This window comes from Hemitrygon akajei, chromosome 22, assembly GCF_048418815.1.
Source record: "Hemitrygon akajei chromosome 22, sHemAka1.3, whole genome shotgun sequence".
NCBI lineage: Eukaryota > Metazoa > Chordata > Chondrichthyes > Myliobatiformes > Dasyatidae > Hemitrygon > Hemitrygon akajei.
Window position 1 is genome coordinate 58,754,034 of NC_133145.1, and position 18,361 is coordinate 58,772,394.

General features: G+C 39.2%; 1 protein-coding gene across 1 annotated transcript in view; it reads right to left on the bottom strand.

Annotated features, from left to right (window-relative positions):
• Positions 1-2,385: 2,385 nt before the first annotated feature.
• Positions 2,386-18,361, bottom strand: part of smurf2 (SMAD specific E3 ubiquitin protein ligase 2) — a 219,851-nt gene continuing 203,875 nt past the window's right edge. The window contains exons 15-20 of the mRNA XM_073026366.1: positions 16,148-16,326; positions 13,136-13,273; positions 9,909-10,029; positions 5,382-5,583; positions 5,135-5,210; positions 2,386-4,656 (exon numbers count right to left, since the gene is read on the bottom strand). Coding sequence (XP_072882467.1) covers positions 4,557-4,656; positions 5,135-5,210; positions 5,382-5,583; positions 9,909-10,029; positions 13,136-13,273; positions 16,148-16,326 — 816 coding nt within the window. The 3' untranslated portion in view covers positions 2,386-4,556. The remainder of the gene's footprint in view (positions 4,657-5,134; positions 5,211-5,381; positions 5,584-9,908; positions 10,030-13,135; positions 13,274-16,147; positions 16,327-18,361) is intronic.

Below are 18,361 nucleotides of genomic sequence, written 5' to 3' on the forward strand. Positions count from 1 at the left end.
TTGGACAAGACAATATTAAATCCAGAAGGCTGCGATATACCCAGAGGTACTTTTCCTCAAGCTTGCCTTGGGCCTTATGACAGTGCAAGTGGCCACAGACAGGTCAGAATGGGATGGAAAATTCAACTGGAAGGCAACAGAAGTACAGACCCTGTAAGACATTGGTGTAGAATTAGGCTCTGCTATTCCTGTTCTCCTGCCTTCTCCCCATAATCTTTAACATACTTACTGATCAAGAAAATATCAACCTTTGCTTTAAATATACCCAGTGACTTGCCCTCCACAGTCAACTATGGAAACAAAATCCAGATTCACCACCCTCTGGCTGAAGAAATTCCTCCTCATTATCTGTTCTAAAGCACATTCTTCTATTCTGAGGCTGTGCCCTCTGGTCCTATACTCGCTCACTAAAAGAAACATTCACTCTATTTAATTCTTTCCTCAGTGGGTTTCAATGAGATACTCCCTTCATTCTTCCAAATTCCAGCGAATACAGGCCCAGAGCTGTTATGTTTTGTAACTTCAAATCAAAGGAAAAACACAGGAGCTGGGGATACTTGTTTACTTAGTTTCTTTTCTTCAGTGCTGGTGTACTGACCTACGCCATTCACATGCTTCTCACCTTTACCCTGTAATGAATTACGTAAACAAACAATGCTTAATTTAAAAAAAATTACTCAAATATTGAATACATTACCTTCCTCCCTGCTTAGCTCTAAACTCCAGCTCAATATAGTATACACACATGCACATACATAAAATACAACAGCATAGTGAATACTAAAATCATTCCATTCAGGCCTAAGGATTTAATTGCTGTGTAGGATTTCTTACCCTAGTGAGATAACATCTTTCCTGGCAAGGGGAGTCTGTCTGTTTTGCAGGTGAAACTTGTGACTGTGAAACAATCTCAGGTTCAGGGGCCTCCTCCATGATGGTTATCGGAGTTGACACTGGGACTGCAGGAAGTTGTTCTGACAGCTCTGGACATCTTGACATTCCAAACAGTGCATCGCAAGCTGCTTGAACTTCATCCATTTTCTGCCTTTCTTAAAACTCCTCTCTCTCCCCTTAAGAAAAATGTGCTATGCTTCAACAGGTAAGGTTGTCATCGCAGCTTCGTCTTTAAACTTCCTCGTTGCCACTGTTGTTTTGTAATTCCAGAAAACAAACCAAAAGAAAAACACAGGAACCGGAAATACTCATGTACTTCACTTCATTTTTTTACTGAGGCACTCACATATGAAGAGGTGTTGTAATGACATCTGCCATTCACATATTTCTCACATACAACATGTAATGAATTATGTAGAAAAAGACTGCCCAAATATATTTACATTACTCAAATATTGAATATACTACGAGAGCCATTATACATTAACCCTTCCTTTCCTGGGATCATTCTAGTCAACCTCCTCTAGACCCTCTCCAATGCTAAATTCCCTGTTCACTGAACTCCACCCAAGTGGTTTTCCACCCTGCTTTTGGTTTCTTCAACATAGAACGGGCCAGTGTATACCAAATGCTCATTGAAAGCAGAAGTGAATCGCTGCAAGAACTGGTTGGGTCTCTGATCAGTCTGAAGAGGTTAAAGAATTAGCATTGCACTTGTCATGGTTAGATTGTTAAGTGTCTCAGAATGCAGAGTAGTTCATGGGAATGGAACAGTAGACTAGGGAGTTGCATGGGGAACTGATCCTTCCAAACACTGAAAGTGAAGGAAGGGGGGGAATGTATTTACTAGTGGTGGGATTTTGCTTCAGTTGACAGAAATTGCAACAGATGATCCATCCAATCCTCCTGGACAAAGAATTCTCGTTGTCCTGTCCAGGAGGATAGCATGCGACAGCAGAGCTGTAGGAGAATAAATGTGGTCAAGAACTCTGCCCACTTTGGCAGAGAGGTCACCAAAGATCAGGAAGAAAGATGATGTTTCAGGGGCACTTCCGTGTATTCTTACTATAGGAGCAAATGTAACTGAAATAGAGTCTTTACAGGAGGTAGGGAATGAGAAAGAACAACTTGAGGTAGATGTGAGAGTCCACAGGTTTGTAATGGACATGGAAAGATCCGGGAGAGGGAAGTGTCAGGACTGGACCCAATGAAGCTGAGAGACATTGTAAATTGGTAGCATATTTAATACAAAATTCAGTCTTTAATCTAGGAATACCAAAATCAACTGCCGAACTATTTCAATTCTGTGCTGGCAGAGATCAGCACTTCTGACTTTTGATTAATCCTGGGACTTTTTCATTCAGTTGACTTCCTAATTAGTGCAAGTGAAAGGTACAAAGGTAAGTTGAATGAATTGTACATTAAAACCAATGATAGTTGAATGTCACCTTATAAATATTGCTTTAATGAATAACTTACAGAAGACAGTGATAAAATTGAAATGTTTATGCTGTGAGTGTGCAAACAGCATATACTTTATTGCTCATTCTGTATGGGTACATACATAAAAGTTTGTTTCCACACAGTTTTTTTTTTGTTTTTTATTAAATTATTAAAGCCCATGTAACAGCGGGAGGGGGTGAAATACAATGTGTTAACGATGCTAGAACACTCTGTAATAAATACAAATAAAATGGAAATAAGGAAAATCTAAAACAATATAAAATATGGTGTTTTTTTTTAAAGAACTGGGAAGTAAAGCCAAGGGATTAATTGTAAACTAATTACATCTATATATAAAAAAAGATTTTAACAACTGGTAGACAATATTCTATAAACTGATGTGTTACATACAGTGAACTGCTCCTGTCTGCTTTATTGTATTATTTGATTTTTACAGCATATTTCAAGTCTGTGAAGCGATGGGAGCATGCTAGATGCTATCAGCTGAATGATGAAGCATGCTTTTTATTACAAGAGCAACACTCTGCCAACTTTGGCTTTTACTTCTGTGTCTGCAGCTCATTTTAAATCCACCACTGATAAGCTTAGGCATAGTGTTATGTATTGTTCCGAAATAGATCATGTCAGAAAACCATGTGTGCATTGGGTATTTATTAATATAAGATTGTTTTAAGTGTCCATTGGCAACTCTTCTATTGATGTTATGCCTGTTATTTCAGAATGGTGAGGGAAGGAGGGAGGGTGGGAATGGGATCATGTTCTAGACCAAACAGAATTAAAATCCTAAGATGTGCAAAAAGTGGTTTAAAAGTTATGATACAATTAATTTAAAAGTCAAAATCATCACAGTATTAGCCTCAGATTTAATCTCATGCCTCACCCAAAACTGTACGAAGCATCATCGCAGGACACCTTCCTGTTGTATGATGCTCTTGCAATTGATAGGCAGCAGTGCAGGGCAAAAAAAAAATAAGGTTGCTTTATCAACAGGTGATCCCAGTACAGAAATACTATAATTTGACAAGAATGTCAACAGGTTATAAATATATTAAAACTCACATGAATGTAAAGGATCTGTAGAACATTTCCTATCATTAAAATTACAAATAAAATCATACACTGAATGCAAACTCCTTAAGAGTTAACCAGGGGTTTTGAACTACTGTATCTCAATTTAATATACAGGTCATAATTCATCTTATGGATAACTGAGGACAATGCTCGTCAAGTTTATACTTAATAGTTGTCGGCTTTCCCAGGTGCTCCCTTCAGGCCGGCTTTAATTAAAGTGGAATGTAAATCATATCCTGTACGTTACAAAGTTCTGGGAGCATAAAAACCAACATTGTAGAGCATTGCCACTTTTAATATACAATAAAGTATTTATCCCTTAAGTCACGTAAATAACTGATGCAACAATAAAGAAAAAAAGACTAAGAAACTTTTCAATGCTGGCTGGTAATATATAGTTCATTAAAAAATCCCTCCTCAATCACTGGGAGGGCTAGGGTCAAGTGGTTATGACTGAGCAGGCTGAAATAATGTGGAATGCTTCTCCTGTGATGATTTTATGTATGCATATATTATAAATATATATATTAAAAACTGGATTAGTAGATGTCTATCCAAATCTGGAACACACCACTGAGGATATTTCTTTAAAAAGATTTTAGCCAATTTTTCATTTGAGAATCCATTTTGAATATTGTCTACTAGAGCTCAGTTCTGTCGATAATTTCTCTGTTTTGCACCCAAATAAATGAACAGTAGGTAAAAAGGTGATGTTACGGCATAGTGACTTCAGCTCAACGATATCTTGTACCGAATGCTGCAGTCTACATCATGATGCAAGGGGCTATTAATAATTAGCAAGGAGTAAATGGGCTTAAGACAGATGTCTAAATAGTACTTTCTGTAGTAGTCTTTTAAATCAGAAATGCTATCAAGAATACTGCTAACTGTTCAAAACATAAAAAGCCAGCAGTCTTTAATTTTTCAGGTATTAGTTTAGCAGCTGAAAGTCTCATGGCGAAAGCCAGGTGACCGATTTCCTCAAAGTTCCCTAATCATCCACTCCCTCTCACTTTCCTCTTCCTAAGGGAAAGACATCCTGTGTATTCCAAGCACTGCTGGAGCCTTGGCAGGAGAAAGCCCTCACAGACAGGTGTGTACAGAAAGTCCCACGAATCACGAGGACGTCATTCCACAGCAAACCCACAAGTCTCTTCAATTGCTGTTAGCAGCTTCTCATAGAGTTTTTCATAATTCTCGTAAGGAGGAATGTCAATTCTATTAAAGCTGGAGAGGAAACAGACCAAAATGCATTATTACTCCATTCTTTAACAGGAAATACTTTGCAACACAGCTGCGATGCCCTAAGTTCTATCACTCAATAGTCTGACATAACTTTTTAGATTGCTGTTTCACACATCCATTTTCATATCACTTTACTGGTTATATCAGCTCACTGATCTATTTACTGAACAGTTACAACACATAGTGCTAACACTGCAGTAATTTTCACTCCATGCTCTACAGGGAGCAAGAGTGAGAGAGCTACATGATGACAGACTCGCAAGCCTTCAGTTGCAAGACTATCCCCTATTCCGTTAATACAATTAATTCTGTCAGGCATAGTAAAAAATTAATCGGGTTGATTGATCTCACTAAGATACTATCATTTTCATTATATAATTAATTAAGCTTTCCTGATTCCTTGTACAACTGTTTTAAAAATTGTAATGGTGAAAAGAACTAAATAAGAAATGTGCCCTACCAGGTATGTGCTTTAGGGAGATTGTTAGGGCTGGCATCAATCTGGTGGATGGTGAAAAGTCTTGGACCTGCTGCACCTGCAAAAATAAGACATTAGACATCAGCAACTCCAAATAACCTGCACAGTAATCCCAACCCACACCTCAACCCAAAATAATGTTGAGGCACTGACGAATCTCGTTCCATCCCCATTTCTCTTCAGACACACAGGAAGAGAGAAATGATCAGTCGTAGTATATACATCTCACCTTGCAACGCTTTGAAACCTTGCAGAGGCACTCGAGAGGATCCTGTGACAAACTGAAGTAATCGGGCTCGTCTTTCTTCATCAAAAGACTCCACTGCCTTCCAAAACCACTTAACAATATTGCTATCTGGAGTACAGTGTTTTAACCTAGTGTTTGATTTCCAATCGTTGATATCAATCTTTCCAAGGCCACAGATTATAAGCTGGAAAGTGGATAAAAAGCAAGGGAACTTAGTTACATTGTAATCTCACCAGGCCATTACAAACCTAGTTATACTGGCTATCAAAACTACATAGTAACATACTTTAGTATTCCAATTCAAAAATCAAAGAACTGCAGATCCCTGGGACAGCAAAAAACTGTAGCACGTGATGAAGACCATGGAGCGGCTGATAATACAGAATCTGAGGCCACAAACCAGGCACGTCCAGGATCCTCTTCAGTTTGCGTATAAGGAGAAGGTGGGAGTGGAGGATGCTATCACGTATTTGCTGCACAAATCACTCTCTCACCTAGATGGGGTCAGTTGTGCTGTGAGGATTACATTCCTTGACTTCTCTAGTGCCTTTAACACCATCCAGCCCAAGATCTTAAGGCACAAAATAACGGAGATGGGAGTAGACTCTCACATGGTGGATTGGATAGTGGACTACTTGACAGATAGACCTCAGTATGTGCGGTTGGGAGACTGTAGGTCTGACACGGTGGTCAGCAGCACAGGAGCGCCGCAGGGAACCGTACTCTCTCCGGTCCTGTTCACTCTGTACACATCAGACTTCCAATATAACTCGGAGTCCTGCCATGTGCAGAAGTTCGCTGATGACACGGCCATAGTGGGGTGTGTCAGGAATGGACAGGAGGAGGAGTATAGGAAACTGATACAGGACTTTGTGATATGGTGCAACTCAAACTACCTGCGTCTCAATATCACCAAGACCAAGGAGATGGTGGTGGACTTTAGGAGATCTAGGCCTCATATGGAGCCAGTGATCATTAATGGAGAATGTGTGGAGCAGGTTAAGACCTACAAGTATCTGGGAGTACAGTTAGACGAGAAGCTAGACTGGACTGCCAACACAGATGCCTTGTGCAGGAAGGCACAGAGTCGACTGTACTTCCTTAGAAGGTTGGCGTCATTCAATGTCTGTAGTGAGATGCTGAGGATGTTCTATAGGTCAGTTGTGGAGAGCGCCCTCTTCTTTGTGGTGGCGTGTTGCGGAGGAAGCATTAAGAAGAGGGACGCCTCACGTCTTAATAAGCTGGTAAGGAAGGCGGGCTCTGTCGTGGGCAAAGTACTGGAGAGTTTAACATCGGTAGCTGAGCGAAGGGCGCTGAGTAGGCTACGGTCAATTATGGAAAACTCTGAACATCCTCTACATAGCACCATCCAGAGACAGAGAAGCAGTTTCAGCGACAGGTTACTATCGCTGCAATGCTCCTCAGACAGGATGAAGAGGTCAATACTCCCCAATGCCATTAGGCTTTACAATTCTACCGCCAGGACTTAAGAACTTTTTAAAAGCTATTATTAATGCTTTTTGAGATAGTGATTTAGATGCATATCATATTTTGTACTGAGTTAAGTATTGTATGTAATTAGTTTTGCTACAACAAGTGTATGGGACATTGGAAAAAAGTTGAATTTCCCCATGGGGATGAATAAAGTATCTATCTATCTATCTATCTATCTAGAGTCATGGAAACAAATCAGATCATAGAAATAAGCCCCTGCTGCATAGACTCTGTTTACACTTCTCACTGTTTTGGTAAAGCGTGATCAAAGACCTCACCCATCCTGGACATGATCCCTTTTCCCTCCTCCTATCATGCAGAAGATGCAAAAGCCTGAGGGCAGCTTCTACACTGCTGTTAAGAAGTCTACTGAATGGTCCCCTATTACAAAAAGACAGTATCAACCTCACAGTCTACCCCATCATGACCTTGTTTGCCTGTACTTTATCTGTAACACTTTATTCTGTATTTTTATTTGTTTTACTTTGTACTGCCTCATCACCGATGGAATGAAATGATCTGTATGAATGGCACACGCACAGAGATCTCTGAAAATCTCTGTTTGTGTGCCATTCATACAGATGAGGTTGAGGTTGATTCTATTTTTTTGTAATAGGGGACCATTCAATAGACTTCTTAACAGCAGCATAGAAGCTGCCCTTGAAGCTGATGGTTTTTGCATCATGGTAGATGTGATGATAATAAACCAATTTAACTGAAATTTGAAATAAAAACAGAAAATGCTGCAATCATTCAGTAGCCACGGAGAATGAAAGAATTAACATTTTAGGTCAAAAACCCTTTGTTGGAACCAGGAAAAAGTGAGGACATATTACATAATTTTGAACTTTCAAAGAGAAAGCAGGAAGGATGTACAAGATGAAGGGGAATTCCTCTGACAAGACGGGGTTGGGGTGGATTGGGATATGTTGTAAAGGTCATTCGGTCAATGGGTTATAACAGGAACAGTTAGAGAATGAGAATGCAAAGGGATAGAAAAATTGGGGATGGTGGGGGTCAGGACAGGCAGTGTCAACAGAGGAAAATTAAGGCAATTTTACAGATATTCCTTACAGCACAAATGGCCAGTCCAGACACAGTTCCCCTAAACAGTGGAATTTGTTTTTGATTCCTAAAGGGCTGAAAACTGATCAGAAGACGAGGGGTGGCTCCTCAAAATGACACGGGGTCTCATTTTAACATTACAGGAGGCCACAGACAGATGGAGAATGAGACAGCCCTGTAGATTCATCAGGGAGGAGTAATCCAATCTGTCTGTCTGGTGTACCCAGTGCAGAGGGAACCACACTGGGAACACCAATGCAGACTGGAGAAAGCACAACTATTCCTCACAGGACTGTTTGGGTCACCTTGCTACTGGCCTTTTCCATGGCATCACCTTTTGTCTCTCCATTAGCACGGCCAGACATACTCTGAAGACTCACTTTCACAACTCCTATAAATTCTGTAAGTGCCCTCATTAACCTGTCAAGACGATTTTAAGAACTCTTGCATGGTATTCCTCCTCTCAACATATCAAAGATATTCCCCTCATTCTATCCATCCCTCCCCACGCTCCCTGCAACTTAAATCTAACTTATTTTCTTTTGTTGATAGGGTGGATACAAAGGCATATGATATGTGGTCTTCATTAGTCGGGGTGATTGAGTTCATGAGCCACAATGTTGCAGCTCTATAAAACCCTGGTTGGACTGCATTTGGAGTATTGTGTTCAGTTCTGGTTGCCTCATTATAGGAAGGATGTGTAACTTTTGGATAGGGTGCAGAGATCATTTTCCAGGATGATGCCTAGATTAGACAGCATGGCTTATGAGGATAAGTTGAGCCATCTAGAGCTTTCTCTCTGGACAGCAGGAAAAGTGACTTGACAGAAGTGGATAAGATGATAGGAGTCATAAATTGAGTGGACAACCTGCTCCTTCTTCCCCAGGGTTGGAACAGTAATATGAGAGGGCATAATTTTAAGGTGATTGGGAGGAGAGGATGGGGGCGGGGGTTGTCAGAGATGGTTTTTTTAAAGAGTGGTGGGTGTATAGAATGTGCTGCTGGTGGAGAGGCAGATACATTAAGGGCATTTAAAAAACTCTTCGACAGGAACATGGATGATAGAAAAATGGAAGGTTTTGTGGGAGAGAAGCACTAGATTGATCTTGGAGTAGGTTAAAAGGCACAGCATTGTGTGCTGAAGGGCCTGTATTGTGCTGTAATGTTCTATGTACTCTTCCCCAATTTTAAATTTCATTTCTCTTTCCACAGATGCTGCCTGAGCTGAGTGTTACTAGCATTTTCTATTTTTATTTCAGAACCCTACTTTAATTCTGCTAACCTCACCCATCATTTCCATACTCGATAGATGTTAGAAATTTTACTACCTCATTCTGCCGTGATATAAACAATAGCAAGAAACCAATATTCATACACTGTGTTACAAATCGTTTCAGCTGCCTGTTTTAGTTTATGCTTTCAAAACTTCCTCCTGAGCTTTAAAAGATGGCAGAACAATACAAGAGTAGATTTTATCAGATTCTGCCCTTTCAGCTTCAATTTGATTTAACTTTGAAGTTGAAAGGATAGATGATAGATACGCAAATGCCTAGTGACAACAATAGGGCATCACAGATGGACATGGGTATGGGTGACCGTTTCAGAATTAATAGGAGAGATCACACAGTTCAAACATAAATCTAAAATGGTCAAGATTTATGATCTATGTAAGTTCAGTTCATCTGTAAGCCACATTCATGCGGACAAAGCCTGTATAAAAGAGTTCGTATTTTCAGGAATAGGACTAGTGTTAAAGGTTATTGTCATTCAACTATACACATGTATACCACCAAACAAAATGTTCCTCCGGAGCACAACACAGTACATACAACTCATACACAACACAAAGTAATATTACCACAAATAAATTAACAAATAAGGTCATTTACAATACAAATTTAAAAAGTATGAAGTGAGTATCATGTATCATATCACATATTAAAAACTCACCTCCAGTTCCTTCTCATCGAACGTTTTCAGCAAATGCTGTGGGATCACTTCATTGAAACCTTTCTGCAGAGCCAGAAACTGGGCCTCAATACCTCGTAGAAACCGCCAGTTGACATAGAGCCTATTCAAGGAAACATTTTCTCAAGTTAGGGTGGTGGGTATATGGAATGAGTTGCCAGTGGAAGTGATAGAGGCAGGTACAATTACACTTAAAAAGTATTTGGATTGATTCATGGTTAGGAAAGGTTAGAGGGATATCAGTCAAGCACAGGCAAACATGGATAAGGCAGGCCAAAGGGACTGCTTATGAGCTTATACATCTACGAATGTTTGTTTTCTCACTAGGTATCACTTGCAATATCAGTACTTACTGCCCATTTCTAATAGTTCTTGAGAAGATGGCAGTGAGACATACATAGTATGTATGATGAAGATCCTCCCCCAGCATTGTTAAACAACTATTGTATTTTGACAATATTTCCAAGCCAGGCTGAAGTATAACATGAATGGAAAGTGTAGGTGTTCTTAGCAAGTGTTGATCCTATTTTTTGAGGCAGTAGAAACCATACATTTGGAAAGCCCTATTGAAGATGTCTTGACAATTAGCTCTGGTAGATCTTACCACTGGTTATCAACAGAACTGTGATGATATTGAGACTAAATGTTTAATAGAATGTTTTGCCTTAGACATAACCTTCTACTGTTGTTAGAATTGCAGTCACACACCCAAATCTAAAATATTCTGCCACATTCCTGGCTTTTGCCTTGTAGATGGTGGGGATTTGGGGGTTACATAATAACTAGCCTCTAACCTGCTCTTGTAACTGCATTCCCATTATTAATTCAATTAGACTGTTGTTCAACTGTAACCCAATAATATTGATTATGGGGGAATTTTACTATGGCAATGCCATTGCCCTAGTAATGGTTGGTACCTGACAGATATTTGTACAGATGTAACTTGCCACTTACAAACCCAAGTACTGCAAGTACTGTCCAGTTCTCTATCATTCAGGCAGAAATGCTTAACAAAGGATCAGAATTCCAGAGAGTTGTGGATTTGTGAAGAGAGTTTCAAGATACAATTACTGATGCTGGTTTTCCATTATTGATGGTTTCACATTCAAAATCGTAAAGTGAATTTAAAATTCTCCAGTGCCATGGAGGAATTTGAACTCTGGAATCTGGAACATTTGTCCAGACTTCAGATTACTCATCTAGTTACAAAATCATGGCATTTCCATTCCTTTACTCTTCCAGTGCGTTTCAGAAGGGATGCTGATTCTACAATATTTTTACAGCAAGGTTAATTGCAAGGTTGGGCTCTTCTTATCTCAGCTATTGAGAAACTGATTGAACCACAGGCAGCTTTTTCTTATCAGTACCATCTGAGCAGTCTCTGGATCTTTGCTTATTTTAAAGGTCAGAAAGCAAATTAAAAGGTTAACTTCTCAGCTGAAGAAATTGATAGATACCAGGGAGCAGGGCCATGTGAAGATGCTGGGTCTTTGATTTCTAAACAGTATTCAATTTGCTGATCTAAGATTGGAGGGATGCTAGAAATGGCTGCCATAAGCACACGGTAAGGAGCAAAACAAATGCCTTGCTCAAAACTGACTAACCCTAACCCATATGTATTTGGAACGCGAGAAGAAACTGGAGCACATGGAGGAAACCCACACGGTCACAGGGAGAATATACATGCTCCTTATGGTGATCACTGGTGCTGTAAAGCTTTATGTATGTGTTCAAACACTCCTGTGCCTAGTGTCATTTTATGGACATACAATGTATATAAGCATTCCTATGCATTTATATTCAGTGTTTTTTTAGTCTGGTGTTCTTTATCTTACTGTGGCTTTTTTTGGGCTGCATAGGATCCGGAGTAACAATTATTTCATTCTCCTTTACAGTTCTGTACTGGAAATGACATTAAACAACCTTGAAACAAACCATATTGAAAGCATTGTCCTAACTGCCAGGGGTTCTCAGCCTTTATTATGCCATGGGCCCCTACCATTAAGCAAAGGGTCCATGGAACCCAAGTGAACTTTATTCTTTCACTGTATTCCCATCTTCCCACACTTTCCAAAAATCATCATCACTCCCGCTCATTAATTAATGCCAAGAGCTTATCCAGCAAACACAGAAACCTATGGGACCTGATACAGGGTAGGGATGAGGAAGAGGGAAGGAGGGCAATGGACAAAGCAAATCCAAAGTTAAAAACATAAAAAGCATTTGAAAAAATAATTAGGAAATAGAAAATTTGAAAAAATTAAAAAGGAACCAAAGCTCACGGCCTGTACTCACTGGAGTGGAGAAGAATAAGGGAGATCTCATTGACATCTATCAAGTATCAGAAGGTCTAGATAGAGTGGACATGGAGAGGGTGTTATCTACAGTGGGGAAGTCTAGGACCGAAGGGCACAGCCTCAGAATAGGATATCATTTTATAACAGAGAAGAGGAGGAATTTCTTTAGCCAGAGGGTGATGAATTGGTGGAATTCATTGCCAAAAACTGCTGGGGAGGCTAAGTCATTGGGTATATTTAAAGCGAAGGTTAATAGGTTCTTGATTAGTAAGGCCGTCAAAGGATATGTAGAGATAGCTGGAGAATGGGGTTGAAAGGGATGGTGGAACAGACTTGACTGACTGAATGGCCTGATTCTGATCGAGTGTCTTATTGTCTATGGCCTGAGTGCATGAGCACATTTTGCATTTACAGACTGTAAGGGAGCAGTTCAGCTGCTCAATAGGTTGGACTAATATTTTGGCCAAAAACACTGTTCCAGACTTTATTTTAAATAAAAAAGAACAATATCATTTACATTCTTCAATTTTCAACATTGTACAGCACAATCCAAAAATTTACAAAATGGGTCAGATCAGAGGGAAAGCTAACCCAGTAATGGTGATAAATACATTTTTCGGTTGAGATCAGACATTTGCTGACTCTGTGAAATTACCCAGGCATGAGCTCACAGTACTGACAGATGTATCCTTAAGCAGGTACTCATGGGAGAAAAGCGTTTTTTAAATATAGATATTTACATTTCCTTACTACCCAGGAAAACGGTTATGTGCACTTAATTATAAAAATTTGCACTGGAAAAAAAACTCTTTAACCGAGCTGGTTTGGTTCTATTTTGTTTATGGAAGGAAACAATGAAAGAGTATTGTAATGAAGTTGCAATAAACTGGGAAAACCTGTGGCATCTCTTACCGGACGTATTCTTTCTTGGTTTCTTCTGTTACAGGGATGCTTTTCCCATTCGGCTTCAGTTCATGTTGAATGATTTCTCCGTAGGCATTGTGTTCTACACAGAACGTGTGATCCAAGACACCTGTGATATCATTTTCACTAAATGGAAGAAAAACACCCAAAATAGCTTAAAAATACCTTTGATAGCACATTTTATGAATTACCAACTGATGAAGAGATTAAGTATCTTCCAGACAAAAGAAATGTCCGGTTCTTCTGGATAGCTAACACAACCTCTGTTGCAACTTTATCAACAGAATGGATCTTGTTGATCATCATTAATAATCAAGTATTATTAAGCAGACCATTAATTAAAATGTCTAAATTGCAAATTTTGCTCTAATGACACAACCATTTAAAACACAAGAGATTCTGCAGATGCTGAAAATCCAAAGCTACACACACGAAATGCTGGAGCTCAGCGGTCAGGCAGCATCTTTAGGAGGAAATAAGCAGTCAACATTTTGGCCAAGACCCTGAGTCCTGATGAAGGGTCTTGGCCTGAAATGTCAACTGCTTATTCCACAACCATTTAAAATCTTTCTTTCACTTTGAGAGCTGGCGAAGTTGAGAGTGGGAGATTGTTGCTTGTCAAAGCTTTTCAAGGCTCGTGGTCCTTCACTAAACTGAAGGCTCTGAGGCTGTCCAGACCACGTCACTAGAGCCAGAAATACTTTGGGCAAGCAGGATAAAGAATGCAGAGGTGATTTTGCGTGGAGATACAAGGCCATCAGGGTCTGATCCAATATGAAGAATAATAATAATCTACCTTAATTGTAAAGCAGTAATTTGGAGAACATTAAATAAATAGAATACAGTATATTAGATTTACTAGACTGTTACTGTTCCATGTTTGTGTTTTCTTTATTATTTTTAATTCTATACATGTTTCACTACTGTGTTTCACTATCCATGTCTCAGATAAGGTACTAACTTCACCCAGTATCTGAAGCAAAACTTGTACAACATTCAGATAATTAAGAGAACTCATTCAGTTTGTTTTAGCTACTGGTTTTATTTACTACCTTCCAAAGTTCCTTATAAACTTTGGAAGATGGCAGAATAATATAAGGCTGGACTTTGGTACCCCATGCAAGGCTTATTGAGAAAGTAAGGAGGCATGGGATCCAAGGAGACCTTGCTTTGTGGATCCAGAACTGGCTTGCCCACAGAAGGCAAAGAGTGGTTGTAGACGGGTCATATTCTGCATGAAGGTCGGTGACCAGTGGTGTGCCTCAGGGATCTGTTCTGGGACCCTTACTCTTCGTGATTTTTATAACTGACCTGGATGAGGAAGTGGAGGGATAGGTTAGTAAGTCTGCTGATGACTCAAAGACTGGGGTTGTTGTGGATAGTGTGGAGGGCTGTCAGAGGTTACAGTGGGATATTGATAGGATGCAAAACTGGGCTGAGAAGTGGTAGATGGTGTTCAACCCAGGTTACGTGTGAAGTGGTTCATTTTGGTAGGTCAAATATGATGGCAGAATATAGCATTAATGGTAAGACTCTTAGCAGCGTGGAGGATCAGAGGGATCTTGGGGTCTGAGTCCAAAGGACGCTCAAAGCAGCTGCGCAGGTTGACTCTGTGGTTAAGGTGGCATACAGTGCACTGGCCTTCATCAACTGTGGAATTGAACTTAGGAGCCAAGAGGTAATATTGCAGCTATATAGGACCCTGGTCAGACCCTACTTGGAATATTGTGCTCAGTTCTGTTCGCCTCACTATAGGAAGGATGTGGAAACCGTAGAAAGGGTGCAGAGGAGATTTACAAGGATGTTGCCTGGATTGGGGAGCATGCCTTATGAGGAGAATAGGTTGAGTGAACTCGGCCTTTTCTCCTTGGAGCGAAGGAGGATGAGAGGTGACCTGATAGAGGTGTATAAGATGATGAAAGACAATGATTGTGTGGATAGTCAGAGGATTTTTTCCAGGGCTGAAATGCCTGCCACAAGAGGGCACAGGTTTAAGGTGCTGGGGAGTAGGTACAGAGGAGATGTCAGGGGTATTTTTTTATGCAGAGAGTGGTGAGTGTGTGGAATGGGCTGCCGGCAACGGTGGTGGAGGCGGATACGATAGGGTGTCTTAAGAGACTTTTGGATAGGTACATGGAGCTTAGAAAAATACAGGTCTATGGGTAACCCTAGTAATTTCTAAGGTAGGGACATGTTAAGCACAACTTTGTGGGCCCAAGGGCCTATATTGTGCTGTAGGTTTTCTATGTTCTAATGTTTTGTCTTGTACTTCAAATGTCAAACACATTTATTAAGTAGTAAGCACTACATTTATTTTTACAGAAGTTTAACTGACTCCTCAAAGCAATAGTAAATAAATATTTCACAACTTGCCTGAAAAACATCACATAAAATTATTTACTTTTCTCACTGATGTGGAAGATATCCAGCTGACCACTATGTTCACTGATTTTAAAAGGACATTAATGAACAACTTCTAGACAGTGGACTCAGTGAATTTAAATTTCAATAAAACAATCAAATATTCATAGGGAAACAATTCGAACAAGTTGTTTGTACTTGATCTGATTTGACCCTCCCTTGGAGGACAGGCTAATTGTAGCAACTATGCATCATGTGCAGCTGCCCCATGAACTTGGTGAATAAAGTGAGTTTGAGCTCGTGAGTTCTCAGCCAAAACTATATCAAAATAATGTCTCATTATCATCTTATACTCATGCTTATATCACCTAGACAATGACCACTCTGAGTGGGACTTACATCCATTCTACCAGGTCTCAAGGTGAAAGTAATGCATGAAAACCCTTTTATTTTAAATGTCATTGCACTTGCAAGATTTTAGTACTGACAGCACTTCAACTGAGCTTTGAATCTCTTTGCAATCTGTCCCAGAATATTTTTATGGATCTACTTCTTATGACAGTTGAACTGATTTACTTAAACTATTGTCCATGCTGAGGGAGCAAAGTGGTATTCAGTGTAAAGTTATGGTGTACGTACAGAATCCAGACTAAGCTGTTGTGTAGATCTGGGTCCACAGACTCCATGTCATCCAGTGTGATGGACTTTCCCAACAACTGCTTATAGAAGGGCAGAGTGAAGCCCCCGTCAATGTAGTGTCCGTGAAACACCGCCATCCCCATTATCCGACCAACAAAATGGAAATAAGACAAATGCTCCTGATTGGGATATAAAAATAAATACAGCAGTCAGATTGTGCTCAAAATATTTTTTCTTCAATTAAGATACAGTTGGAATTCTTAATCGAATCTATCGTCAATAAATATTACAGACAATTAAGTTGGATTTTGCATTTTAACTGTATAAAAATAAAGGATTTCTTGTTAAGTATGCACGCAAAGTTTATCTCCCATATTTTCAAAGCACTATCTATTCCACCACCTTATTGCCTGCTCTGAAACTCCCAGACATTCTCATATTACAACAATAATTTTTCATTTACAAGGTATTGTTTATGTGGACTCAAAAAACTATCTGTACGTTCTTTTATATAAAATTTTGCATGGCAGTAAACATACTCATATTTTAGGAACTGTGCATGCTAAAGATTAAAAAGTAATTAAATGTCCCCTACAAACCTCATTATTCTTATTTTAAAAAACAGTAAAACTCAAAACTATTATTTCCATTTATAAGATATTGTTATCCTATGTTAGAGAATTTAAAATACTGTCAAAAGCTGTGACATTTAAAAACCACAGTAACATGATCCTTAGATGTAAATGGTGGGATCTAGCCACACTAACCTTGCTTCAGGTCTCTAATATAAATGACAAGAGGTATTTAATGCTTTTGGAATTGAAAGGATTGTAAATGTAATTGAAATTCTGTAAACACCCATTTTCCTTTCCTGGAGGTGCAAGTAAGCCTCTCAATGGGCTGGTAATAGAAGCATCTACCATGACCCTGTAGTTTTCATTCATAAATCAATGAGAAGGGTATCAGGTAAGCAATTCAATACTTTTCACCATATGAACTGCCTGGGATAGTCCATTCAGTTTAGAAAAGATCACAAGCTGCATAAGGAGTGGTTAGGAATGAAAATGAATTTCCAAAACCAAATCAGATAATACACAAAATATATTAACATATTTCATGTAAAATTAATAATTCAATTCAGTAATCTCCTTTAATTTTGTTTTTCTTCCTCCTTCAGATTTCTTATGCTCCCAATCTACTGGAAGGAAATACTCAAGTTCACACATTACAAATGATTCACCAAACTGCTTTTCACAAATATTGGACTAAATTGCTGCACACATTTCCACACACAAATATGTTCTATTAGATGCTGACTTTGCAATGGGAGACTCTCCTTTTAATTTGCAACAGAACTCCAATCTCACCTGCAAAACTTGCATGGGATTATAATGGAAACCATCAGGTTTATTAGCCAGCCATTTTAATAAAATGTGAATTATTTTTAGTCCTGGCCAATATAAAGTTGCACTTTAATATAGTTCTGACTTAAAACTCAGATTTAAGGCTGCCAATAAATATTTAATTCAACAAATGAACAGTTAAAATAAAAAGTTTTCAATTCAAATCCCAAATGGACAAACTGAACATAATTCCTGCAATGCAATGTAAATGCTCATGGAACAAATTTAAACACACTGGTTTCCTCAGTAGAATATCACTTGAGGTTCATGGTAACAATTTCAGTGCAGATGATTTAAAGGTCTACTACAAGAAAGGATGATGGGGGTGGTCAGTGTGCAAAGGAAGGCAGAAGGATAAGAAAAGGGCAGTGAAAATAAGGGAGGTTTTAAAAACTCTCATGAACAGAAGAGATTATATAAAACACCTGCATATTTTTAATCCTCTATCAGACCATTGACCCTGCACATGCCCCATAGCCCTCCATATCTCTCCTATCAAACTGCTCTTAAATCTTACAATTAAACCCACATCCACTACTACTGGCAGTTCGGTCCACACTCGCACCACCTTTTGAGTGAAGTAGTTCCTCCTCAGGTTTCCCTTAAATATTTCACCTTTCACCCTTAGCCATTGTTAAATAATTGCTAACAATTTATATTTCCAGCTGACAGGATACCATAGGAAAGCAGGCTTTTTTTTTTTTGCAACCTCTCTTTGGACACCCCATATTTTGACACAACAATTTACAATTAATTTCCTGTTGTTGATGTCACTGGAAGTGGATGTTATCCAAAGTATGATATTTCAATC